The sequence below is a fragment of the Chinchilla lanigera genome, unplaced genomic scaffold (genome assembly GCF_000276665.1).
Source record: "Chinchilla lanigera isolate Chin_1 unplaced genomic scaffold, ChiLan1.0 scaffold00094, whole genome shotgun sequence".
Classification (NCBI taxonomy): domain Eukaryota; kingdom Metazoa; phylum Chordata; class Mammalia; order Rodentia; family Chinchillidae; genus Chinchilla; species Chinchilla lanigera.
The window spans coordinates 2,782,142-2,808,212 of NW_004955495.1; the positions used below are offsets into that span (position 1 = coordinate 2,782,142).

The window sequence follows — 26,071 nt, forward strand, 5'->3', positions numbered from 1 at the left end:
TCTGGCTGAAAGCCTCGTCCCCAGGGTAAGAAGAGGAAGTCCTTCTCTAGGGATACTGGGAAATATAGTTCATTTGATGCCATGCGGAATGTGTCTGCTCCCGCTGAATTCTGGGTAATGTAGTTCTGGTCGGTTAAGAGCTGGGAGAAGAAATTCCGCTTTCCAGGCAGGACATCAGATTCATGATCATTGGTTAAATGGACTGCTTATCAAATTACATCCGGGACGATATTTCTAGTGATTGGTGTCAATGGAGGAGGGACTAATCAGTCTCAGCACTTCCATTCGGAGCTGCTTCTGTGCATCTAGCATCGTGTAAGCGCGGGTTTGCGAAAGTCTGTTCGATGATTGGTTTAGCTGGGTAGAAACGCCGCAGATCAGGGCTCTCCGTGTGGCGATTGGCTCAGGGGTAGGCGGGTTTAGGGGCGGCAGAGGCGGTGTCAGGGGAGGCGGCAGCTCCAGAGATGGCAGAGAGCGAGAGGAGGGGGCTCGGCTCTCCGAACCCCGCAGAGTGGGGGCAGCGGCTTCTTCTACTGCTGTTGGTGGGCGGCTGTTCGGGACGTATCCACCGGCTGGCGCTGACGGTGAGGTCCGCGCGCTGCGGTCTGGGGCAGAAGGTGTACCTTTGTCCGGGAGAAGCCCCCGGCGTGAAGTGATCTGGCCCGTCCTCCCCCTGCACCTTCCGCGGCGTGGAGCGGCCTGACGTCCCCCGCGTCCAGACCCGGAGTGGTCTGTCCCGGGGTCCTGCTCCCGGCTCGCGTTCCGAGCGCCTGGCGGGTCGCGCGGCGTCGGGCTGGTCCACCAGGGGCGGGGTTCCATCTCTCGGGACCCCCCTAAGCCTTCGGCCTTTTAAATTCTTGGGATCCATTTGGGAATGCCACGGGCCCTCGGCGCCATTCAGAAGGGACCCTGGAGGTCTCGCAAGAGTGGGATCTTCCGGGCATTCACTGGGATCTCGGCGGCTCAGCCGAAACCTTAGCACCCTGGGGGCCCAGGGGAATCTGAAAGTTCTCCCGGCGAAGGACTGGCCAATCGGGGAGAGTGACTGCTGTCGGGGTGCCATTCACCCCGCGAATGGCTTCTAGTTGCTCCAGAGTTTCATTTCCTGAAGTCAAAATCATAGCTGGACGCTCCGGGGCCACCTGTCCCTGCCCGGGACTGGTCTGGCGACAGCGCCTCGAGGGGCCCACTCGCCCCCTCTGCTCACGCTCTGCCCCAAACAAAGGGACCCCAGAGAGCTCTTGCGGGGACCGCGTGCCAGAGCCTTGGGGCTGGGCTGGTGGGAACAATCTGAGCCGCCTCCTGCCTCGTCTGCGGCAGGGGGAGCGGCGCGCGGACATCCAGCTCACCACCTTCGGCTTCTACACCAACGGGTCCCTGGAAGTGGAGCTGAGCCTCCTGCGGCCGAGTCCCCGGGAGCCAGAAGAGACGTCGCCGTTGGTGAGGGCCTTTGAGGAAGGCTGGGGCTGGATGCCTGTTTCACAGCCCGCCCCCCGCCCCGCCCCCTTCCAGATTCCCAGCCCAGCCCTGCCCCTCGCCCAGGTGACTTGGGCAGGTCCCAGCCCCTCTGAGCCTCAGTTTCTGCCTCTGAAACGTAGGAAAAGTGTCTCAGGTGAAAGGTGCTAGGCACTGTTCTTAACAGTTGGGAGAGGCTACCAATGACCAAGACAGCCCCAGTTCCCAAAGCCACAGTGGACAACCAGCATCTACTGACCGAAGCAGACCGGGTGCCCTGCCTGGCAGTCTCCACGGATCTGTGGCACCCCGGCAGGCAGCCTCTCAGGGAGCCTGTGGACATTCGCTGAATCCAGTTTCACAGGAACGGCCACAGACTGGGAATGGCTTTCTGAGAATTCCACAACCTGGAAATGGCAGGGCCTGGGTTCAAGTTCGGTGTGTTGAATTCCAGAGCACAGAGTGGAAAGACATCAAATTTTAAGTTGGGGAAGGGAGGCTGATGTATCAAAGGTCTCCGCGTGGAAGTGATGTCCACATTGAGTCCCATCGGGTGGGTGGAGAGAAAGGACTGGCTGTTGAAAAATTCAAAGACGGTGTGAGCAGAATGTAGTAGCTGCTCAGTAAGTGCAAGGCCAGATTTCTCTTGCTATGGGAGCGGGGGCTTATGGGCCTTTCTGCAGTCCCTTATGCCCTCCCCTTCTTTCTGCCCACCAGATGGGGTTCAGTCTGAGGCGAGCCCGGTTTGGCAGTGTCCCGGCCTACTCAGTGAGTGGGGAGTGAGGAAGCACTGTGGGGGTGGGGCTATCGGAGTGGGGCTGGGACCACCGTAACCCATGTGCCCACTGCCCGCTCCCAGGCCCAGGATTCCCATCAGTGTCCACTCCAAAGAACCAGCAGCAACTTCCTGGTCTTGTTCCTCATCAACACCAAAGCTCTGCAGTGAGTTGGGGCTGGGAGCCGTCTAAGGTCCACATTGAGCAGGGCGTGGTGGTGCACACCAGTCATCCCAGCACTCTGAGAGGCTGAGGCAGGAGGACTGCAAGTTCAAGCCCAGCCTGGGCAACTTAGTGACTTAGCAAGACTTTGTCTTAAAATAAAAGATTTTTAAAAAGGGCTAGGATATAGCTCAGTGCAAGGCCCTGGGCTCAATCCCCTATACTACAAAAAAAAAAAGAAAAAAGAAAAAAAAAAATCCATGTCCACATTCCTGGATGTGACACATACCTGTCCCCGAGCTATCAGGCAGAATAAGCTGGCTAAAAAGAACCCCGTAGAGAGAAAGCCACTAGCATTTTAGTGTCACCTTCAAGCCTTCTGCACGCTGGAAGGAGGGAAAGGGGTGGATACCCGCAGAATGTAGGAGGCGGTCCCTCAGAGCAGAAGACCCGGGTACGGAAGGGTGCTCCGTGGGTTAACGATGATATTCATACCTGTGGACGCGTCTTGCGCTCCATGCGGTGTCCTGAAAACTGCGATGGACGTGAACTCAGTTCTTTATACTGATTATCCCTGTTCTTCAGCTGCCAAAGCTGAGCCCCCAAACGGGTTCAGATGCAGGCAGCCTGGTGTCAGGGTCTCATGCTACTGTGCTACCTCTCTGCAGATGTGGTGTTTTCTCCTTCAGTAAGTACTTACTGGACACAGGGAGTAAAGGTCCCGGGAAACGACAAATAGTCCCCAGTGTCGGCAGCGAACGTGCATGGCCTCTTCCTTGCTGGGAGGTGGCCAGATCTGGAACTTGGTGACCACTGACTTGGCCCGATATTGGCCCCTCACTCTTACCTCAGGGTCCAGGTGCGGAAATATGGGGTGCAGGAAAAACTGTTCATTGCTCCTGGCCTCCGCTCCAAAATGCCTTCCACACCTGGGCTCCCAAAGGCAGCACACACGGTCACTCCTGAGGTGGACAGCGGTGAGTCCAGTGGGCAGGAGGGGAGGATGGGCAGGGATGCCCTGCATGTCTGTTTTTTTCTGTCATCGCTTGAGCTCTTAAAAGCATTCACCTGTCTCCCTCAGGAAACTCCACAGCTGCCAAAGCCAAGGCTCAACCTACCGGGTTTCAGGTTCGGGGACCTGGGGCGGGCGGGAGGAAGGTGTACCCCAGGGGTGTCCGTTCCCCAAGCCCAAGGTCAGCTGCTGGAAGGCTGTGTCCCCTCAGGGTCCCATTGAGAAGAACAAGGACCTGGTGTTGGACCTGGGCCACCTCAATGACTCCTACAACTTCAGTGTGAGTGTTGGTAGCACCCCTAGCCCCACCTCCTCTGTCAGAACTGGGCCCTGGGCTGAGACTCCTCCCTCCCTTGCCCAGTTCCACGTGGTGATTGGCTCCAGCGCTGAGGAAGGCCAGTACAGCCTCAACTTCTACAACTGCGACAACCTGAGGCCAGGCCGAGAACGCCCCTTCGACCTCACGGTGAGTGAACCAAGGGGCGCAGGCTCAGCGGGTGGGTATTCGCTGCTGCCCGGCCAGGCCTAGCCTCTCAGAACCCTCCCAGTGGCCATGATGGGAAGTGCAAACCAGGACCATCAGCTGCATGTATTTGCAGTATTCGAAGTATTCTCTCTCTCTTTCTCACACACACACACACACACACACACACACATACACACACAGAGATTATGTTGGTATCAAACATGTACAGGCTTCTTCTTGTCATTATTCTGTAAACAGGAAGTTACAGCAACTGTTTTCTTGGCCTTTACATTATATCAGATAGTTCAGTTTTTTTATATATACTGGGGATGAAACCCAGGCCCTTTGCACATCCCCAGCATTTTCTGGTTTTTAATTTTTTATTATTTTTTATTTTTTTTTGGTTTTTCTCCGGTACCAGGAACCGAACTCACGACCTTGCGCTTGCCAGGCAGGCGCTTTTGCCGCTGAGCTAAATCCCCAGCCCCTTTTCTGGTTTTTTAACATTGAGATTAGATCTTGCTAAGTTGCCCAGGTTAGCTCAAAACTATGGCCTTCCTGCCGCAGGTATTCTGAGTAATCTAAAGGTGATTTAAAAATCTACAGGAAGATGCACATCAGTTCTGTGCAAATACTTTGCCCTTTGACGTAAAGGTCATGAGAATGTCCCATTTTGGTATCTGCCCTGGAGCCATCCCCTAAGGATATCGAGGGTCAGCGAGTGTATACCCATGTGAAAGATGGGACAAATCAAGGCTTCAGGAGAGCTAGAGGCTCGAACTCAGCTCTCCAGGTGCGGGGCTGGGGCTGCATGGCTGTTGCTGCCCTGCCCCCAGGTGATGATCCAGGAGAAGAACCCGGAGGGCTTCCTGTCGGCCGAAGAAATTCCCCTTTTCAAGCTCTACCTGATCATGTCCGCCTGCTTCCTGGCCGCTGGCATCTTCTGGGTGAACATGCTGTGCAGGAGCAAGTAATGCCCTTGCCCCGCCCCGCTCCCTCCCTCCCTCCCTGTCTGCCTGCCCACCCACCGCTGAGCTCACCCCGCCTCACGTCCCACCCTCCCAGGTACAATGTCTCCAAGATCCACTGGCTCATGGCGGCCCCGCCGATCACTAAGAGCATCTCGCTCCTCTTCCACAGCGTGAGCGCCTCGGGCTGGGCAGCAAGAGGGGTTGGCCGGGAGCACCGAACGGTCGGGTCCACCCCTCCCTGCAGCCTGGGCCGGGAGTCCATGTGTCCCTGCACAGCCGGCCCTGCGTTTCTTCCATCTGCCATCCCTCTGTCCCGCTCACCGCCCCCCTCCAGGCTGCCTGTCCGCTGGGACTGACCGTTGCTGCGTCCCCTCCTTCACCCTGCTTGTAACCACCCGTTCATTCGGCTTCCCAGCCGCCTTCCCTCCGATGGCCCACGCTTCTAACTCCCACCATCCACGCCTGCCCCATCCACCCACCCACCCACTTGACCGTCTGTCCGTCTGCCTCCAGATCAACTACTACTTCATCAACGGCCAGGGCCACCCCATCGAAGGCCTCGCGGTCATGCACTACATCACGCACCTGTGAGTGTGCCCCTCTGCCGGCGGGCGGGGAAGGCTGGGCGCCCCGCCTCCTCACCAGACCCTCCCGGCGCCCCAGGCTGAAGGGCACGCTCCTCTTCATCACCATCGCCTTGATTGGCTCTGGCTGGGCCTTCTTCAAGTACGGCCTCTCTGACAAGGAGAAGAAGATTTTCGGGATCGTGATTCCCCTGCAGGTATGCCTAGGAGGACCCGGGGTAAGGCGGGGAGAGATGGGTACAGTTCAGGCGGCACCCGCCCACCCACTGCACCGCTTCCCAGGTCCTCGCCAACGTGGCCTACATCGTCATGGAGTCCCGAGAAAAGGGCGCGAGCGACTATGGGCTTTGGAAGGAAATCCTGTTCCTGGGGGACCTCATATGCTGCGGTGTCATCCTCTTCCCAGTGGTCTGGTGAGGGCCCTGCCCACGGCCGAGGCCGCGCTCACACCCAGGACACTGGGTTGGCCGTGCTGACCGCGCCCTGCGTCCCCTGCCTGCCCCAGGTCCATCCGGCATCTCCAGGACGGGTCCGGCACGGACGGGAAGGGTGAGGCCGCTCTGCACCCAGCCCCTTCCCGCGCCCGCGCTGCCCCTCCTGGCTCCGCCCACCCCGCTGGCCTCTCCTTCCCCCGGGACACCACAGCCAGCCCTTGGTCCTCCCTTCCCTCCCCTCTTTTTGCCACCCCCTGGCCTTTCCTCCAGACTTCCTGCCCCGGGACAGTCTGCCCTGTCCGCCGCCCCTCCCTCTCTCCCTCCCGGTGACTCCTGCCCCCTCTGTGCACCCCTCCTCAGTGGCAGTGAACCTGGCCAAGCTGAAGCTGTTCCGACACTACTATGTCATGGTAGGGCCCCCCACCGCGCTCGGCCCACGGCACCGCCCCGCCCCCGCCCCGTCCCCGCCCGGCACCGCCCCGCCCCCGCCCCGTGCCCCCGGCACCCCGGTGTCCTGGCCCCTCTGTCCGCAGGTCATCTTCTACATCTACTTCACACGCATCATCGCCATCCTGCTGCGCGTGGCCGTGCCCTTCCAGTGGCAGTGGCTGTGCCAGGTGAGCCGGCTGGGCAGGGTGGGCCAGACGCGGACGGGGAGCTCCTGACCTCCCGCCCCGCGCCTGTGCCCCGCAGCTCTTGGTGGAGGGCTCCACGCTGGCCTTCTTTGTGCTCACGGGCTACAAGTTCCAGCCTGCCAGGGACAGCCAGTACCTGCAGCTGCCCCCGGAGGACGAGGAGGACATACAGACGGAGCAAGTGTAAGGCCTGGGCCGGGCGGGGCGTGGCTGAGCGGCTGGTGCGGGCAGGGTGGGCGGGGCCGGTGGGGCTGCTCCTGGAGGGGCTGGGCCTGTTTTGAGCGCCCCGAGAGACTGCGGTCGAGACTGCGGTCGATGCGTGCGCCAGATCCCGGGCGGCGGCGGAGGTGCGGTGGGGCTGCTGCCCTCGCTGCTGCATCGCCTGCTCGCCGTGTGTCTACCCGAAGGATGACGGACGCTGGGTTCCGGGAGGGGCTCTGCAAAGTCCACAAGACAGCCAGCGGACAGGAGCAGCTGTGATTGCCGCCAGTTCCAGGACCCGCCGGCATCCGTCCGTCCGTCCGTCCGTCCGTCCGTCCGTCCTCTTCCCCACAGCCCTCCTCCCTCCCGCACCGGCCCAGCGCGAATGTGGGGAGGTGGCAGGGGCCTGTGTGGAAGAGCTGCCCGGCTTCCTGGCATCCGCCTTCGCAGGAAGAGCCCACCCAAAAGACAGTCGGACGCCCCCTCGGAGGCCCCAAGCCCTGGGCCCCGCTGTCCGGGCAGCGGAGCCACCCCACACTTGCAGCTGTGCAATAATAACCAATCTGTGTTTGCTGTCCGAGTTTCTTGCCTTTCTGGGTTGAGGTCCAGGGCAGAAGTTGTGTTTACAGTTTAGAAGTCTGTGTTCACGGGTGGGGTGCAGCGTCCACGCGTTACACATTCGATAAATACTGGTTGGGCAACCAGTGCCTGCTAGGCCCTCTGCCAGACATGGGGACAGAGCAGTGACCCAGGCGGCCCTGTCCTTGAGCCCTCACACCTGTGACGGGGTCTGCACAGGGCCCTAACCAGCCAGGAAGCTCAGGGAAGGGGAAGAGACTTGGAGAAGATTCACCCCCGCACGCCTGTCATCCCAGCACTCTAGGAGGCTGAGGCAGGAGGGTGGAAAGTTTAAGCCCAGCTTGGGCAACTTAGTGATTTAGCAAGACCCTGCCTTGAGGTAAAAAAGAAATTATAAAAACAGGACTAGGGATGTGGCTCAGAGCAAAGGGGCTTGGTAGGGGAAGGGAAAATTGTAACACAGATCCACAGGTGGCAGAGACTGTAGGGTGAACCGGCAGCTGACACAGAGGGTACTGCTGTGTGCCACACCCTGTGGGAGGTCTCCTGGGGCCTGTTAGAAAGCCTGTGAGGCACAGAGAGGCTAGGTAACTTGCCCAATCACACAGCTGGTGGGTTAGCAAGAGACTCGGCACTACATGCATTGCCCTTCTGCGACTAGATTCCCTGTGAGCAAACCTCCCATCTGTGTGATCCTGCGCCACTGGCTCAACCTCTGCTTCCTGGCATGTAAAATAGGGCCTCTTAGGTTGGTTGAGTTGTCCTCGTGACAGGTGTGACGGGAGATCAGGGACCCACCTGCAGGAGGACGGTGCTCAAGATCTCTCTCCTGTCTCCCAGGATACAAGGACCGCTCTGAGAAACAGTCCTTGGGAGGGACACAAGCATGGGGTAGGGAGCAGGGCTGGGGTGAAGGTTTTCTGTAAATAAGCAAACACAGCTGGGGCCCACGTGAATAAAAAGCCCAGCCAGATGGAGAAGGAAGTGGGGCCGCTGCGGGCTGTGGAGGAGGCCAGCAGAAGGCTGGAGGAGCTGGCAGAAGCCCTAAGGCAGATGTTCGGGGTTTTCCACTGAGCCCGTGGGAGCCTCCTGCAGAATCGCAGAATCGAAAGTGAGGAGGGACACAACCATGCAGAGCTAGGTTTCTCTCCGTGTGTGTGTGTGTGTGTGTGTGTGTGTGTGTGTGTGTGTGGCAGTAGGCAGAATCATGGTCTCCCCGCCCCCAAAGTTGCGCACACCCTGATCCCCAAGGCCTGCCGTGGGGAAAGTCAGTATGTAATGCAGTATGAGGACAAGATTAAGTGGAGGACCTTAAAGGAGACTGTCTTGGGTTATCTGGGTGATCCTCTTGCCTCAGCCTCCCAAATGCTGGCATTAACAGACGTGTGCCACATGTGTGCTGTTTTAAACCATCAGGTTTGCAAAGGATTTATTACAATGCAATGAGACCCAAACAGCCTGGGACAAACTGCAGCCTGAGGGCAAATCCTAGCTCTTACCACTGCAGGCAAGTGACAGTGGGGATGCTATAATGTGCCTTTTGCCTGTACAGTGGGGACTGTAATTTCTTCTACAGCCTGTGGAGTAAACAAGTTGAATACAAGAAGTCAACAAGAAGCTCCAGTGATTGCTGCCATTAGCATAAACCCGTGTCTTATTCAGGGGTCTCTCTCTGCGGGGGTTCAGTCCAGGAGCTACAGCAGATGCCTGAAGCCAGGCGCTTACCCAGCCCTACAGATACCATGTGCAGACCTCTGACAAAGTGTAAATTAGGACCTGTGAAAAGTTAACAAGGCCTAATCATACAACAGAGCAATTATAAGATGTGTTACATCCATGGACCAATGCACCAGGATGAATGTAATCATTACATACTGCAGATAGGTACTAATAAAAATAAAAAATAAAATAGGACAATTCTAACAATATACTATAGTTCTCTCAAGGTCCTTTCTCCTTTTTGCTTACAAGAAGCACTTTTGCACATCCAAGTCTCAGAATCACTATTTCTGGCAGCTGGGGACCATTGTTAAATAAAATAACAGTTATGTGAACACAAGGTCTCTGATTCCTCAATAGTTAATCTGATAAACAAGATAGCTACCAAATGATTAATGGGAGGGTAGCATCTACAAGGCAGATACACTGGACAAAGGAATGCTTCAAGTCTAGGGAGGGTTGGAGTGGGATATTGGGAGATTTTATCACACCACTCAGAATAGTGCACAATTTAAAACTTAAAAATGGCTTATTTTTGGAATTAAAAAAAATAAGTTTTCACCATATTATCCAGCCTGACTCAAGTGACCCTCCTGCCTCAGGCTCCTGAGTAGCTGGGAAAGAGGGCAGGAAAAAGGTGGTGCTGGGAGAAAGATTTGGTCAGCGTCTGGGCCCAGGAACAAGACAGGAGGATTTGAGGGGGGAATCGCTAAAGTCAAGCAAACGGGGAGAAGCAGCAGGTGTCCAAAAATTATAGTAAGGAAGTGCTCAGGGTGTGCCGGTGGAAGGGCCATGTGTTCTGTTTGCCTAGTGTGGCTAGATTCTCGCCCCAAACTAGAAAGGAGCTTCTGTGGCTGTGGATCTGCAGTCTAGAGAAGCAATAGAGGCTAGACAGGGGGCCAGGGTGGCCGGGGCGGAGGTGGGAGGGCTGCAGATCTGGACTCCAAACTCTTGCGTGTGTCCTCTGAGCGCGGGGTCCCCAGTGCCCACAGAGCGCGCGCAAACGAGCAATAGGGGAGACCGCTGTCACTGGGCTGCTGAGCCGCTCAGCCGGGTCAAGGCCACCTGACAGTTAATGAGTAACGGGGTGGGAGAAGGGGAATTTTCTCCAGGGAAATTCCAGGAAAGCGGAGTAACGGCATCCAGTCTGGTCCTAGAACTGCGGGGAGCAGGCGGCAGGGCGCCTCCTGGCTCCCAGGCCCAGATGCCCGGAGGTCGGGGAGAGTGGAGTATTTCAGGAGGCGACCAAACCCCGGCAGTGCGGGGTCGAGGTGCTGAGAACCTACCCTGAGATCATTCCCTCCCTTTCCTCCTCACGACTTTCACTTAGGGATGCCGGACAAAACACAGGATTTCTGGTTAAATTTGAATGCCACGGGGCTGGGGATTTAGCTCAACGCACAGCGCCTGCCTGGCAAGCGCGAGGTTGTGAGTTCGATTCCCGGTACCGGAAAAAAACCAAAACCAATAAATAAATAAATAAATTTGAATGCCAGGTAGATTGCCAGGCACACTTTCAGTACCTTGGGGGAAAGGCTCCAGGACCCCCACAGATACCAAAATTGACCTATATGTCTATCAGCAGATGAAATGGATAAAGAAAATGTGGTATTCACACACAGTGGAGTACTACTCTGCCATAAAGAAGAGTCATTTGAGTCATTTGTAGGAAAACAGATGCACCTTAAGACCATATTAAACGAAATAAATCAGACACATAAGCTTAAATATCACATGGTTTTTTTAAAATGAGAAACTGAAATTATAAATAAAGAGCAAAATAAAAGATAGATAATAGGAAATAAGGAGGGATCTTTCTCAAAGGGGAAGGTGATCAAGGGGTACAGGCAGGAGAAAGGAAGGGGAGGGAAAATGGATGGAAAAGGGAATTAAGATGTATTACTTACACGCACCAACGCCACACAGGGAGTTTAAGCATTATGTACTGCAAGCACGTACGAATAAAAAAAATTAAAAGAAAGAAAAAGGCATAGATATTTGCATAGAACCTACACACATTTTTTTCTTAGACTTTATAATACCCGCTACAGTGTGAATGTTATGTATGTAGTTGTTACATTGTGTTCTTTAGGGAATAATAACAAGAACAAAAAGCCTTGGGCTGGGCGTGGTGGCACACGCCTGTAATCCCAGCACTCGGGAGGCTGAGACAGGAGGATTGTTGCGAGCTCGAGGCCAGCCTGGACTACAAAGTGAGCTCAAGGCCAGCCTGAACTGCATAGTGAGACCCTGTCTCAAAAAGACAAAAAAAAAAAGAAAAAAAAAAAAAAAAAAAAGAAAAGAATAAAAAGCCTTTACCTGTGTAATAGAGGTGCTATTACCTTTCCTGAATATTTTCTACCGTGGTTGAATTCTACTGTGGTTGAATCCACAGACACAAGTGCAGAGGGTTGATTGTGCTTTTTGCTCTTGTCGTTTGTTTGCTACAGGAGCTTGAACCCAGGGTCTCTGTACTGAGCTACATCTGCAGCCTCTCCTTTCCACGGCCTCACCAAGTTGCCCAGGCTGAACTTGAACTTTCGCTCCTCCTACCCCAGTCTCCCGGAGTACCCGGATGGCAGGCCTATGCAGCCCCACCGACCCGTACCTTTCTAGCATAAGTGTGCTTTCTGTATCCCGTGTAGCATCAGGCCTGCCCTCTCTCTGACCTGAAGCTGGAATGCAGGCCGGGGTGGGTCTGTTAAGTGGAAATCCCCCCCCCCCCGCCACGTCCCAGCTCCCCCTCTGCTGGCTTATCTTGTCCACTATTCCAGTGCATCACTTCTGAATACAAATACACATGCCTCAGGGAAAGTCACAGGACTGAAGAAATTCCCGCTTCCCGCCTCCCCGCCTCCCAGCGCTCCGTGTCTCCAGTACCCTCGCCTTTGCCGTCTTCCTGAAGGTCATGGCAGAATGTGGACTGTTTCCAGTTAGGGGCCCAGCACTGTGAACACGACTGGCATCAACTGTCAAATTGATCGGATGATGTCAATCCCTCATTCTGTGAGCTTCTAGGCACCAGGGCGCCTCCCACTGTCACAAGTTTGTTGCAAGTCTGAGGCCATCCTGGGCTGCACAGTGAGTTTGAGTCAGGCCCGGAGTACACAGCGGGACCCTGTCTCAGAAAATAAGAAACAAAACAATACAAAAAATCAAAACAGTAAAGTGTGGCATTTATACACGGTGGAGTACTACTCTGGCATCAAGAAGGATACACTAGCGCCAGCCTCACCACGATCCCGTCGCGCGGGTTTGCATAGGTCGCGCAGGTGATTTAACCAAGTCCCCAGAAAGGAGGCAGCAAACCCTGTAGCAAGACAGAAGCCAAAGCCGGAGTTATTGTCACTCAACGAAGCCCTGGTGCTAGGGCATTCGTGAAAGCAGGAAGTGGGTTGCTGCGGGGAAGGGGTGAAGGGAAAAATAGAGGAAGTCATGGGGGGCAGCTGAGGGATTCAATTTCAAAAGCTGAACCTCAGTTTTGCAAATAAGCGAATGTTTTCTTCCTCCCTCCTCCTCCTCCTCCTCTTCCCGGGTGTCGCAATCACAGCAGCCGGGAGCCAGGTTTGTCCAATTCTCCAGCCTCCCCCTTCCCTGGCAGGGCCAGGAAAAAGGTGTGGTTTACAGGAAATCAGTGCAAAGCCCCATTAACCCCTCAGTGAGGGGCTAGAAGTCACCGCTCCGGGGATGGGGACCCTGCACCCCCACCCCCTTCCCGGTAGCCCTTCAGCTTCTGTTCTCGGAGCTCAGCGTGGCCGAGAGTCAGAGAGCAGCGAAAGCAAACAAGGCGGAGGTTCATTTTCACTGCTGGGCTTGGCCATGACATCAACAGCCACAACAATCCTACATTCTGCCAGGGGCCACCGGGGAAAATGGCAATAAACTTCCTGCAAGCCGGTGCGCATGGAAATCGATAGAAATCCTTTGGTGACCATCGCAATCCATCTTGCAGGGAGAAACCGAGGCCCGGAGTGGTCATCAGCAGCTCACCCAAAGATCACCGCTCTTAGGTGTCAGAGCCAGAAAAGCACCAGGCGGCACATGATTCCGGAAGTCTGCGTCCCCCAGCAAGGGGCTGGTTCCCCTCACACCATGCAGCAGGCGGTGGTGGCGGGTGAGAATGAGGAAGCGCTGTGTGCACGGGCGGGAATCATCTCTAAGGTAATTACCGCTCGTGGCAAAGCAAGGTGCAGGTCGGGGAAGGCTGAAAGACAGATATGTGGGTTTATTAGTGCTTGTCAGGAAAACGTGTGCTCTGCCCACAGGGGTACAGGGGAGACGACTTCTTTCTCTACAACCATTTGCACCTTTTAGGTGTTGGATTGTGTGAGTCTGTTAGCTACCTGCACACGCACAACTTAAATAATACAACTTAGAGCAATAATAGCTCAAGAAAATGTGGAAGTAAGATAGGTACAAAAGCTAGAACTGAGACTTTCCTCACTGATGACTTTTTTTTAACCACCAGGTATCCTGACAAGGGTAGCTGAAGGAAGCTCCAGGCTCCCCTATCCCTAAAAAGCAAGTACATCTGGATGGTGAACTCCTGTACATACTTGAAAGCCCCGCTGAAATGCCCCTTCCTCCACAAAGCCTTCTCTGATTCCTCTAGATGCAGATTTTGTCTGCTCCACTGGGGTAAACATTCAATGAGGCTGGCAATGCCTGTGCCAGGTTTGTCCCTCCCACCTGCCCCTCCTCTCTCAGCATGGAGGCCTCTGGAAGGACAGTTTTAGCTCCCTGCATAACGTGGACTCACAGGAAAAAATAATACATGCATGAGATGGGCACAGTGGCATACACATGTAGTCCCAGCTACAAGAGAGGCTGAGTCAGGAGGATTGATTGAACCCAGGAGTTTGGGGCCAACATGGGCAACACAGCAAGACCTTCTTCTCTTAAAAATAAAATAAAATAAATCAAACACCTGTAATCCAACCCTGGGAGGCTGAGGCAGGAAGCTCCCAAGATCCATCCCAGGCTGGGCAACTTTGTGACTTAGCAAGACTGTCTCAAAAATTAAAATTTAAAAAAAAAAATAGAATGAGGTGGGGGCAGGAGATGTAGCTCAGTGCTAAGGCCCTGGCTTCAACCCCAAGGATTGCCAAAATAAATAAATAAATAAAAGTTAAATACATGGCCAAAAGGGGGCTGGGGATGAGGCCCCAGGTCTATGGCAAAGAAGGCTCTCTGCGCCCTCAGGTTCCCCCACGACAGACTGGGTGTGTGGAGGAGGAACAGTCCCTTTCCCCAGCCAGCCCTGACCCTGTGAAGCCGGGGCAGGGGCAGCCACGTTGTGTTGGGAGGGAGTGTGCCCTCAGATTCCTCGCCCCACAAACTGTTGGCTGCAGGGCTTGAAAATTTAGGAAACAGGATTGAGAAATCTGGGGCAGACCCAGAGAGGGAGGAGGCCAGGGGAGAAGGGAGGGCTGGGGGCGGGGCACACAGAACCAGATAAGAGACAGCCTTTGGCAGCCCGGGGTCACTCCAGCCGTCCTCTCCCTCCTGACCTCCGCTCTCCTGCACAATGGGACCTGCCTCGGGTCCCCGCCTGCTGCTGCTGCTGCTGGCCAGCCTCCCGCTGGCCCTGGGGGACCCCATGTGAGTAGCCAGCTTCTGTGGGGGGAACAGACATTTGTAGATGCAGGTCTTTGGGGAATTCAAAGGGCACCTGGGCACGCAGGGCCCGCGGGATGGATGTTAAGGAATGTGGCCGCCTGTGGTTTGGGGTGTTTATGAGCTAAGTGTTGGTGGAACCCAGGGATTGTGGGATTGAGGTTTGCATGTTTGCAAGATTGAGGGTCTGTAGATTTGGGGTGTAACTGTGTGGTTGGGGTGATGTGGAAGCTTAGACTTGCAAGCTTTGGGAGTTTGCAGTTTGGGGGCTGCTGGATTTAAGTATCCATCCGGTAATGAATTTTAGTATTTTGAGGGACTTAGAGATTGGCATTTTGGGTTGGTGTTGTGTCAGGGGTGTGTGCACTTTGGTTGTATTTATAGGGCTGGAAGGAGGGTTAGCTTTGGGGTGTTCTAGCATTTGCCTTAGGATTCGGGGTTTCAAAGTTTGCATGTATGTAGGTTGGGTATGTATAGTTTGGAATGTCTGAGGGTTAGGGTGTTGATAGATTTGGGAGTGTTTAAAAATGTAGTGGTGCTGGGTGTGGTGGTGCATGCCTATAATCGCAGCACTCAGGAGGCTGAGGCAGGAGGATCATCATGAGTTTGAGGCCAGCCTGGGCTACATAAGTGAGTTCAAGGCCAGCCTGCTGTATTACATAGTGAGACCTGTCTCAACAAAACAAAACAAAACAAAACAAAACAAAACAATGCAATGGTTTAGAATTTGCGGTTCGGGCTACTGTGAACTTGGAAAAGTTAACGGTTTTGGTTTTCAGGATAGGGGGTTGGTGAGACCCGCAGGCTTCCAAAGGCCGGGTGCGCTGGCCGGAGTGGGGTGGTTGTGGTGGCTGCTGCCCTGCCTTGGGGACGTAGCGGTGGCCCTGGCCAGAGAGGAGTGCAGACCCAGGAGTTGGTCTGCCAAGTGCCCCAGGCTCTGTTACTGGATACCCTCCAAGCCAGGTGCTGGGTAAAGTCCTGGGAACAGAGGTGTAGCCAGGCACGGGCGCTGACCGCGTGAGGGCCGAGCCTCTGTCCCTGGGCTGAGCCCCGAGCCCGCGCGCCGCTCTGCCAGGTACTCGATCATCACCCCCAACATCCTGCGGCTGGAGAACGAGGAGACCATAGTGCTAGAGGCCCACGAAGCGCAAGGCGACATCCCAGTCACAGTCACTGTGCACGACTTCCCGGCCAAGAAGAATGTGCTGTGCAGTGAGAAGACCGTGCTGACCAGCGCCAGGGGACATCTGGGCACTGTCACCATCAAGGTGGGCACAGAGCTGCACGTCCTTGTGCCTTGCCCCTGCGAGTCCCTCTGACCCCTCCCACCAAGCCTCTTCCTCTTCAGCGTCTCCAGAAGCTTCTGAACCTCTCCCCACCCTCTAAGTTCCCGCCCCCTGCTAAGTTCCACTCCCTCCACGTCTCTGCCTCTTCTAAGCCCCCCCCGACTCTCCACCCCTTTAAGCCCCACCCCTCTGAGTCTCCACCCCTTTAAACCACCATGGGAGTCTCCACCCCTTTACGTCCCTCCCCCTCAGTCTCCACCCCCTTTAAGCCCCACCCCCACAGTCTCCACCCCTTTACGTCTCTCCCCTCTCGGAGTCTCCACCCCTTCTAAGCTCCTCCCTCTCAAGTCTCCACCCCCTTTAAACCCCACCCCTCTGAGTCTCCACCCTTTCTAAACCACGCCCCCTTTGAAGTCTCCACTCGTTCTGAGCCCTCCCCCCAGCTCCCTGAGCCCCTTTTCAAGCCCCTCCTCTCTCAGCCTCTATCCTGCCAGAAAACCCTCCCTCTTTGAGCGTCCTCCCCCTTCAGAGCCCACCCTCTCTGCGGCCCTCTGATCCTTCTTGCTCGCCCTGGGGTGCCCTACCCTCCCCAAACTGGGCTAACCAGGAAAGCAGAGCGATGGGCAGTCTCTGTCCTGAGAAGAGCAGGAGAGGCACTGACCAGAGGCCCAGAGCCTCGACGTCGTGTGTGGTCCCTGAGCAGACCCCTGACCACCACCCCCTGGCCCCTGCCTAGATCCCGGCCAGCAAGGAGTTCAAGTCGGATAAGGGGCGCAAGTTAGTGATCGTGCAGGCGGCCTTTGGGGGCACGCAGCTGGAGAAGGTGGTGCTGGTCAGCCTGCAGAGCGGGTACCTCTTCATCCAGACGGATAAGACCATCTACACGCCGGGCTCCACCGGTAGGGCCGGGCTGGCTGGGGGCCGGGCCGGCGGAGGGGGCCGGCAGCGTGCGACTGGGGCTCACCCGCTCTCCCTGCCTCTGCAGTCCTCTATCGGATCTTCACCGTGGACAACGACCTGCTGCCCGTGGGCCGGACCATCATTGTTACCGTCGAGGTACCAGCCTGGCGGGCCTGGACACATCAGGGCGGAGCGTGGGGACAGAGAGGCAGAGCAAGAGGCCTGGACGGGGCCCCCAGGGACGGGCAGATCCAGACATAAACGCAGAGAGAACCCGGCGGGGAGCAAACAGAGCCCAGAGGAGACCAGAGGAGACCACGGATTCTGGTTTCAGATAAATCCCTGGATCACTTCACCTCCCTGAGTCTCAGTTTCCCGTCTGGAGTTTGGGATGCTGTTAGATAAAAATAATTCTACGTAGTGTAGTGTATCCTGCGCTCACTAGAGGGCGCCAGTGAGCACATTAGCGAGGGAAAATCCCGCTTTCCTTCCCCCAGAAAGCCCTTTACAACCTGCTTCCGTGATCTCCCTGCCTCTTCTCCTCCCTTTCTCCGCCTTACTCACTCTGTTCCAGCCGTTCGGACCTCTTGCACACCTGTCATCCCAGCACTCTGGGAGGCTGAGGCAGGAGGAGCACATTATCCACAGAACTCCTTAGATTCCAACAGAAAGCCAGGTTTAATGAACTCATATGTGTATTCCATGAAACAACATGAACTTGCTGTACTTGGAGGTCAAAAATCAAATGTTGGCCATGACAGGGGCTTTGGTTTAATCAAATGCTCAGGGTCTCACAAAAAGTGGTTAGTAAATGCTACTAATTAGCAGTATTCAGAGAGACACGGATATTAATGAGTTCCTCTTATATGAACTACGTCCCAAGCAGTGAGGTAGGAGCCCTTAATGCCCCCTTTTTCTAGACATGAACATGGTGCACAGAGAGGTTAAGTAACTCGGCCAAGGTCACACTGCTTGTGGGTGGCACACTGTAGATCTGAACCGAGGCTGACTGACTCCAGTCCACACTCTTAGTGGTGGCCCCTGTGGATGTGATAGCAGGAAAGGGGGATCAATGAGGACACCAAGCAGAGCTGGAGGCTATGCCTGGTGTCCGCAGGGCCCCCTCACCCGCATCCCACGGTGTCTCCTTGCAGACGCCCGAAGGCATCCCCGTCAAGCGGGACACCCTGTCTTCCAACAACCAGAATGGCATCTTGCCCCTGTCTTGGAACATACCGGAGCTGGTCAAGTAGGTCAGGCTGTCCAGGAGGGGTCCAGGCTCTCCTGTCCCAAGTGGGGGCGGGGACGCGGGGTCCCGAGGCCTGGTCACACATTCGCCCGTCTCCCCCAGCATGGGGCAGTGGAAGATCCAGGCCTTCTACGAGCACTCGCCCAAGAAGGTCTTCTCGGCGGAGTTCGAGGTGAAGGAGTACGGTAAGCGCAGGGCCGGGCTGCGGGGCCCCTGCCGCCAGCCCAGAGCTCCGGCCTGCTGACACAGCTTCCCCCCCAGTGCTGCCCAGCTTTGAGGTCGTGGTGGAGCCTACAGAGAAGTTCTACTACATCGACAACCCGGACGGCCTGGAGGTCAACATCATGGCCCGGTGAGGGCCAGGTGACAAGTGGGGGTAGCGGGCCGGGGCCTCTGGGTCCTGGCCACAGCTAGCTGCAGGTGGGACGCTTCCTTCCAGGAGTGGGAGCCCTGAACCCCTGTCCTTTGCAGATTCCTATATGGGAAGAACGTGGATGGAACAGCCTTTGTCATCTTTGGGGTCCAGGACGGTGACCAGAGGATCTCCCTGGCGCAGTCCCTCACCCGAGTCGTGGTACCTGACAGAGCCCCTCCCCGCACTCCCTCGGGCCCCCCCACCGGCCCTGTCTGAGCCGCATTCCCTCCCCAGATTGAGGATGGCAGTGGGGAGGCGGTGCTGAGCAGGCAGGTGCTGCTGGATGGGGTGCAGCCCTCCAACGCCGGGGCCCTGGTGGGGAAGTCCCTGTACGTGTCTGTCACCGTCATCCTGCACTCAGGTGAGGCCCGGCCCGGCCTGTGGGTGGGGGTGGGGCAGGCTCAGCGCAGGGGGAGGAGGCCTGGCCCCTGGCCCCTCACGGTCCATCCCGGCAGGCAGCGACATGGTGGAGGCGGAGCGCAGCGGGATCCCCATCGTCACCTCCCCCTACCAGATCCACTTCACCAAGACGCCCAAGTACTTCAAGCCGGCCATGCCCTTCGACATCATGGTGAGGCCCACGGGGTCCCGCAGTCCCTGCCGCAGCCCCAGCTGGGTCTCTGAGTTGGCCTCACCCTCCCGCCCCTCCCTGACATTCGCAGGTGTTAGTGACGAACCCCGATGGCTCTCCGGCTCCCCATGTCCCTGTGGTAACCCAGGGCTCCAACGTGCAGTCTCTCACCCAAGCTGACGGTGTGGCCAAGCTGAGTGTCAACACGCCCAACAACCGGCAGCCCCTGAGTATCACGGTGCGTGTGCTCGGCTTCCGGAGCCCGCCACCAGGGCGTGGCGTGGTGGGGTGCTGACATGTGGGTGAAAGGGGCCCGCCATTCCCACGCGGGGTCCTGTCGCAGGCACCGAGTGGAATTCATCAGTATGGTGAGGGCTGCGCTGCCTTGGGGTCCTGCCTTCTGCACAGAGGGCCCACGCCTGGGCACACGGGGCTCTCCCACTTACACACCTGGGTCTTTGCACTTGCACCTCCGTGCACACCATCCTGCCACTTGCTCTCACAGTCAAGGTCTTCAAGGGGGCACCTGCGGTTGCAGATGGCTCCATCGTGATTCGGTGGCTCAGATCTGCCGTCTGCAGATGCGGCCAGGCTGCAGGTGAGCACCCTCACATGCAGGCTGCTGAGGCATGATGCACACGTCCTCCCCAGTGCCCTCCTGCTCCCGGGCTGGGCATCCTCCATGCCTTGCGGGAATCCTGTCTCATGGTGCTCAGCACGCGGATGAGTCTCCTGGGACTGCTGAGATGAAAACCACGGTTTAGTGACTAAGGGCAAAAGTAGTCACTTAGAGTTCTGGAGGTCAGAAGTCCTACGGTCCAGGTAGTGCTGGGTTCTTCCTTGGAGGCTCAGGTAGGGAGAGTCTGTGTTCTGCTTTTTTCAGCTTCTAGAGGGGCCTGCACCCCTTGGCTCATGGTCCCGTGCTCCATCTTCTGAGCTAGCAGTGCAGCACCAGCAAGTCAATCTCCCTCTCTCTTCTCCATTTTGTTTTTTTCTTCCTCTCTCCTCCTCCTCCTTCCCTCTTCTCTTCACTGTCCTCTCCTTTCCTTTCATTTTCCCTGTCCCTCTTCCTCTCCCTTTATACGCTCATGATACCATTGGACCCACCCAGATAATCCAGGATGACCTCTCCATCACAAGGGCCTTAAATTAATTCCACATGCAAAGCCCCCTCGCCCACTTGGCCGGGGCTCAGGGCTCTGCACGGCATTTTGGAGGACCAGCAGGCACTCCTTCTTCCCCACTCAGGTTCAGACAAAGAAGGAGGGCATCCTGGAGGCCCGGCAGGCCACCAACACCATGCAGGCCTTGCCCTACACCACCATGCACAACTCCAACAACTACCTGCACCTCTCCATGCCGCGCACCGAGCTCAGGCCCGGCGAGACCGTCAATGTCAACTTCCACCTGCGTACCGACGCTAACCAGGAAGCTAAGATCCGCTACTACACCTACCTGGTGGGTGGCCACCTCAACCCCTCCTCCCCGCTTCTCCAGCACCCCTGGGACCCCTGCCCAACCCTCCTCCCCCTTTCCTCACTGTGATCCTTATGCCAACCTGGCCCGCAGATCATGAACAAGGGGAAGCTGTTGAAGGCAGGTCGCCAGGCCCGAGAGCCCGGCCAGGCCCTGGTGGTGCTGCCCCTGGCCATCACTAAGGAGCTGATCCCTTCCTTCCGCCTGGTGGCTTATTACACGCTCATCGGTGCCAGTGGCCAGAGGGAGGTGGTGGCTGACTCCGTGTGGGTGGACGTCAAGGACTCCTGTGTGGGCACGGTGAGCACCTTGCGCCTCAAAGCCCTTCCACCTCTCCTTCCCTTGCACTTGGACCTCCTCCGTCCTCCGTCCTCCGTCCTCCGTCCTCGGGGGCCCTCGAGGGGCTGACTTCTCCCACTCTGTCCGACCTCCCGCAGCTGGTCGTCAAAGGTGGCTCGGGGAAGGACGGCAAGGACAAGCGGCAGCACCATTTACCCCGGCAGCAGATGACTCTCAGGATAGAGGGCAACCAGGGCGCCCGCGTGGGTCTGGTGGCCGTGGACAAGGGTGTGTTTGTGCTGAACAAGAAGAACAAACTGACGCAGAGTAAGGTACGCAGCTGTGTGGCTGAGGCGAGGTAAGAGGGCAGCAGGGCGGAGGGGTTCGGAGGCGCAGCCGTGGGGTTGGGAAGGGGCGCAGGGGCAGGGCACGGGGCGGAAGAGATGAGGACAGAGGACGAGGTGGGAATGTGGGTGGGTCGGGTTGGCCGGGACAGTTAGGAACGCAGCTCGGGAGGGCGGGGGTGTGGTGGGGGACAGAGCTGAGGACGAGGTTGAGAACCGTGATGCCTGGAGGCGGCTGGGGCGGGAACGGATACAGGAACGGAGGGAACTTGGGCGCAGAGCGCTTAGGTACGGGGTGGGGAGCGAGGTGGAGTTGGTTGTGAGGTCGGGGGACGAACGGGCGGAGGCGGGGCCGAATCGGGGTCGGGGTCGGGGTCGGGATCCGATCGGAATCGGAGGCACGCCCTGCCCGCCCTGCCGCTCCCCAACCCCACTCCCTGCCCGCCCGCAGATCTGGGACGTGGTGGAGAAGGCGGACATCGGCTGCACCCCGGGCAGCGGGAAGGACTACGCGGGCGTCTTCATGGACGCGGGGCTGTCCTTCAAGACCAGCAAGGGCCTGCAGACGGCCCAGCGGGAAGGTGAGGGGCAGGCGGCGGGGTGCACGAGGCTCCGGAGTCGGCGGCCCGGTCCGAGGGCCCCCGGCGCCAGCGCGGCCCGCACAGCCCCGCTCCGAGCCTTGTCTCGCCTGCGTCTCGCCTGTCCCCGGGGCGCCACGGCGACCCTGCGTCGCGGGGGCCGCGTCACCCACCGGGTCCCGCTCCCGCCCCCCAGATCCGGACTGCGCCAAGCCCGCCGCGCGCCGCCGCCGCTCGGTGCAGCTCATGGAGAAGAGGATGGACAAAGGTGCGCCCCTGGGAGCCGCGCCCCGCGCCGCCTGAGCCCTGGGAGCCGGCGGGGAGCCCACCCGCGCCCCTGCCGGCTCTGACGCGGGCTCTGGTCCCACAGCGGGTCAGTACCAGAACAAGCAGCTGCGCAAGTGCTGCGAGGACGGCATGCGCGAGAACCCCATGCGCTTTTCCTGCCAGCGCCGCGCGCGCTACGTGAGCCTGGGCGAGGCGTGCGTGAAGGCCTTCCTGGACTGCTGCACCTACATGAGCCGGCTGCGCGAGCAGCACCGGCGCGCCCAGAACCTGGGCCTGGCGCGGAGTGAGTCCCGGGGACGGACGGGGCGTGGCCGTCGGGGGGCGCGGCCGTCTGCGGGGGCGGAGCTACCAGGGAGGACCATTCAGGGCCAAGACTGGCCGGCGAGGGGCGGGCCCGGCCTAAGGGGCGGGGCCGGCCTAAGGGGCGGGGCCGGCCTAAGGGGCGGGGCCGGCCTAGGAGGGCGGGAGGCCCGTCTGATGGACGTGAATCCTCCCAGCCTTGCGTAGTCTCCTTGGCTATTTGGGGTTCAGGCAGAGAATGGCTCCAGTATTACCCCCAAATGCGCAGATTATCCCAGAACATGAGTGTGTTTAGGCATCTATGGAATTCCACCTACTTGTTAGTTACGGAGATTCAGAGCTAAACTAAAATTTGCCCATCGTGTTTGAGGAAAGCTAGCAAGGCTGAATTTTAGTCTGGTCCAAGTTTAGTCAGCCTCTGATGGCTAAGTTTATTTTTTATTTATTATTATTATTATTATTATTTTTTTTTTAAAGAAGGTCTCACTATGTAATTCAGGCTGGCCTTGAACTTGTGGTTATCCTCCTGCCTCAGCCTCTGGAGTGTTGAGGTGACAGGCATGTGCCACCATGCCCAGCATGGCCAAGTTTATTTACTTTCTGGCTTTTGTGGTGCTGGGCTACATCCCCAGTCTTTTTTTATTTTTTATTTTTTTTTGTGGGGAGCGTTTGTCTCTTTGAGACAGGGTCTCACTATGCTGTTCAGGCTGACCTTGAGCTCACTTTGTAGCCCTCAAACTCACAATGATCCTCCTACCTCAGCCTCCTGAGTGCTGGGATTACAGGCATGTGTCACCATGCTTTATTTTGTTTTGAAGCAAGGTCTTTGGTAAATTGCTCAGGCTGGGCTTGAACTTGTGATCCACCTACCTCAGTCTTCAGAGTAGTTGGGATTACAGGTGTGCATCATCACACCCTGTGGTTTTCAGCTATTTAATTCTTAATTTTTTTTTTTTGGATAGGCTCTTTCTATGTTGTCCAGGCTGACCACTGCATCCAGTTTCAAGTTGGTTTTTTTTTTGGTTTTTTTTTTGGTACTGGGACTTGAACTCAGGACCTTGAGCTTGCCAAGCAAGGCACTGTGCTGCTGAGCTATATCCCCAGCCCTTCAAGTTGGTTTTTAAAGACCACCATTTCTTTAGTGGCCTCCATAAAGTCTGGGAACACTTTCAGCCCCCGGGTGGCATCTAGGACCATCAGATAAAGCAAGCATAGGGTCCTTGATCTTTGCAGAAGCCCATGTGAATGCTTTCATTTCTTAAAACCCCCAGCTTGGATTATATTCACCTTTACACTAAAATATTTGTAAAATAGAATATTTAATTTTTTTTATGGAGGAAGGAGTCCCGAGAGACAAACGTGCCTGGGAGTCATGGAAAGCCATCTCACAGCCCTGGACATTTTCCCCAAATGCGAATTCTTCCTGGGCAGCTGGGGAACCCATCTTTTCTGAGCTTGGATCGAACTTCTTTCAGGTGACCTGGACGAGGATATTATGCCGGAGGAGGACATCATTTCCAGAAGCCAGTTTCCAGAGAGCTGGCTGTGGACCATAGAAGACCTGAAGGAGCCAGAGAGAAACGGGTAGAGCTGGGGTACCCCCCAGCCCACATCCTATCTCAGGCCAGCACCCGTCGCTACCCTTTCCTTTGCATGTGCCGGTCCCTTCCTGACTAACAATCACGGTGGAAAGCACAGCCCAGCCTAGAAGTCAGGAGCTGGGTTGCCTGCATGTGTGCACCCCAGACTTCTCCTTGCCAAACACCTAATGCTCCATCCTCTGCCCCCCGACCCAGAATCTCCACAAAGACCATGAACATCTTTCTGAAAGACAGCATCACTACTTGGGAGATTCTGGCTGTGAGCTTGTCAGATAAGAAAGGTAAGAAAAGACACTGAATCCCCTGGCATTTCCTCACCCATCCAAACTCAACAGGTTGGCTGTTTTGTGGCACCTTGCGCTTGGACCTTGGTTACTACAGAGGTATCAGACATTGCCCTATGAGGAGGGACTCCAAAATTGGCGCTATAAGTACAAACATAAATATAATATAAGTCCTCTTCCGAGGTCAGGGTTCCCCTTCAGAGTGGTCCATTTTTTACAACTGCCAAACCTACACTGATACATTATTACCCAGCGTTTGTAGTTTTATGTAGGGTTCTATTTTTTTTAACACTAGAACTTGAACCCAGGGCCTTCACACAGAACTGCATCCCCAGCCCTGTTTTTATTTTTTATTTTGAGACAGGGTTTTGCTAAGTCTCTAAGGTGTCCAAGTTGAGCTTGACCTTGCCATCCTCCTGCCTCAGCCTCTCTAAGTGCTGGGATGACAGGTGTGCACCACCATGCCCGACTAACCTATGGTTTCCTCTTGCTAAATATTCTATGGGACTGGACCAATGCATAATGACATGATCTGAATTTTTTGGCACGGCCCCAAAGTCTATAGCTGAGGACTAGCTCAGTCTCCTTCCCCTCCTGCCCGCCGTGACACAAACCATCCACAGCTGGCCAGGGCAAGACTGGCCGGTGTCCTGCGGAAGAGTTTGCAATAGCAAAAGCTTTTCAGGGCTGATGTCCACACGAGAGTGGGCAGGTTGATGAAGAAAAGAGGAAACGTGAGATTATGACACCGGCGGTCAGGTGGAGAAGCTCAGCAACATGGGGGACAAATGTGGTCCCTTCCTGTTACGCATCCCAGCCACCGGCAGCCTGGTGCGAGGCCCTGGCTCGCCCTGGTCACACGCGATGGCTCATGGCAGGGCCAGGCACAGGGGAAGGAGAGTGAGGTGGTGTCCTTGGGCATAAAATTGAAGGGCCTGTCCCAAACCTCAGTCACCATGATAAATGACATGTTAATGCGTTATATTAAAAACTCAGAGTGAATGCATAAAAAACTCCACGCTAAAGAAAATGTGCAAACTTCAAATAGAGACCAGGGCCGTGCCAAGCCATACTGGAGTCCACAGCAAGAGGAAAAACATGCATGTTTTATGTACTTTTTCCCAGAACATTTAAGCAACAATTAAAGAACATTAAGGAACATTAAAGAACATAAAGGAACAGTAAGGAGCAATTAAAATAAGTGTATTAAACTTACAATATTAAGTGAAAATATTTTATATGTACTCAAATCAAAATGTAGCATAATTTAATTTTATTATAGAAATATGAATATGTAATTATAATTTTAATATATAAGTATGTAAATATGATCAAATATATAATTATAAAGTCAATTATTATTACATTATTAGCATTGTTGCAAATATATAATATAAATTATAATATTAGATATATGCTATAAGTTGCATAACATTAGATATTATTTATGTATAACATAGTATATACTATTAGATAGAATAATTATTATTTATTATTAACTCTACAGTTATAACTTATAACACACTTATCTATTCCAAAATATCATGATAACATTCTGTAAAAAGTTTGTAAATCACTAGTACACCAATAATGTTATAATAACAAATCTTTTGATATTTAATAACTTATTAATATGTCAGAATTAGTAATGATCTCTCACTCCTGTTTGTACTGATCTGCAAAATCTAGTGTGCATTTTACGGTTGAGCACAGCTCCGCTGGGCTGGGGATACTCTGATCTGTATTTTAGTTTTACTGACACTGTACCACCTGCTTGTGAATTTTAGATTGAGTTCACACAGCCGTACAAGTTAACCTCTTAAGAATATGCTTACCGGGGGCTGGGGATTTAGCTCAGCGGCAAAAGCGCCTGCCTGGCAAGCGCAAGGT

The 26,071-nt window shown here is 55.5% G+C and overlaps 2 protein-coding genes and 1 long non-coding RNA gene across 8 annotated transcripts in view; 2 read left to right on the top strand and 1 right to left on the bottom strand.

The window, feature by feature from the left end:
* Positions 1-407: 407 nt before the first annotated feature.
* On the top strand, positions 408-7,329 carry Gpr108 (G protein-coupled receptor 108). Of its 6 annotated transcripts, none has more exons than XM_013505199.1 (18): positions 408-584; positions 1,321-1,440; positions 2,173-2,223; positions 2,315-2,397; positions 3,246-3,370; positions 3,475-3,521; positions 3,617-3,685; positions 3,767-3,871; positions 4,708-4,841; positions 4,937-5,012; positions 5,356-5,429; positions 5,506-5,623; positions 5,709-5,839; positions 5,932-5,975; positions 6,221-6,297; positions 6,330-6,477; positions 6,554-6,678; positions 6,903-7,329. In XM_013505199.1, exons 1-18 carry the CDS (start codon positions 465-467, stop codon positions 7,296-7,298), a joined length of 2,043 nt encoding a protein of 680 aa, XP_013360653.1. In that variant the 5' UTR covers positions 408-464; the 3' UTR covers positions 7,299-7,329. The 6 variants fall into 6 exon arrangements, with proteins under 6 accessions (XP_013360653.1, XP_005405756.1, XP_013360655.1 ...); XM_005405699.2 differs by having other exon boundaries at positions 411-584; positions 6,221-6,270; positions 6,394-6,477; positions 6,903-7,074; XM_013505201.1 differs by lacking the exons at positions 408-584; positions 1,321-1,440 and adding exons at positions 1,472-1,893; positions 3,062-3,081.
* Positions 7,330-11,307: 3,978 nt separating this feature from the next.
* Positions 11,308-13,070, bottom strand: LOC106146794. Its single transcript, XR_001231357.1, has 3 exons — positions 12,985-13,070; positions 12,230-12,588; positions 11,308-12,112 (listed from the first exon to the last, which is right to left on the bottom strand). It is a non-coding gene; the product is annotated as an uncharacterized LOC106146794 (long non-coding RNA).
* Positions 13,071-14,459: 1,389 nt separating this feature from the next.
* C3 (complement component 3) overlaps positions 14,460-26,071 on the top strand; it is a 27,633-nt gene continuing 16,021 nt past the window's right edge. Inside the window, exons 1-19 of the mRNA XM_005405700.2 lie at positions 14,460-14,595; positions 15,686-15,878; positions 16,633-16,795; positions 16,882-16,952; positions 17,951-18,045; positions 18,148-18,230; positions 18,307-18,397; positions 18,517-18,619; positions 18,695-18,821; positions 18,916-19,031; positions 19,123-19,269; positions 20,280-20,489; positions 20,601-20,807; positions 20,945-21,118; positions 21,582-21,711; positions 21,905-21,976; positions 22,079-22,279; positions 23,772-23,880; positions 24,093-24,178. Of these exons, the coding sequence (XP_005405757.1) occupies positions 14,522-14,595; positions 15,686-15,878; positions 16,633-16,795; positions 16,882-16,952; positions 17,951-18,045; positions 18,148-18,230; positions 18,307-18,397; positions 18,517-18,619; positions 18,695-18,821; positions 18,916-19,031; positions 19,123-19,269; positions 20,280-20,489; positions 20,601-20,807; positions 20,945-21,118; positions 21,582-21,711; positions 21,905-21,976; positions 22,079-22,279; positions 23,772-23,880; positions 24,093-24,178 (2,452 nt within the window). The 5' untranslated portion in view covers positions 14,460-14,521. The remainder of the gene's footprint in view (positions 14,596-15,685; positions 15,879-16,632; positions 16,796-16,881; positions 16,953-17,950; positions 18,046-18,147; positions 18,231-18,306; positions 18,398-18,516; positions 18,620-18,694; positions 18,822-18,915; positions 19,032-19,122; positions 19,270-20,279; positions 20,490-20,600; positions 20,808-20,944; positions 21,119-21,581; positions 21,712-21,904; positions 21,977-22,078; positions 22,280-23,771; positions 23,881-24,092; positions 24,179-26,071) is intronic.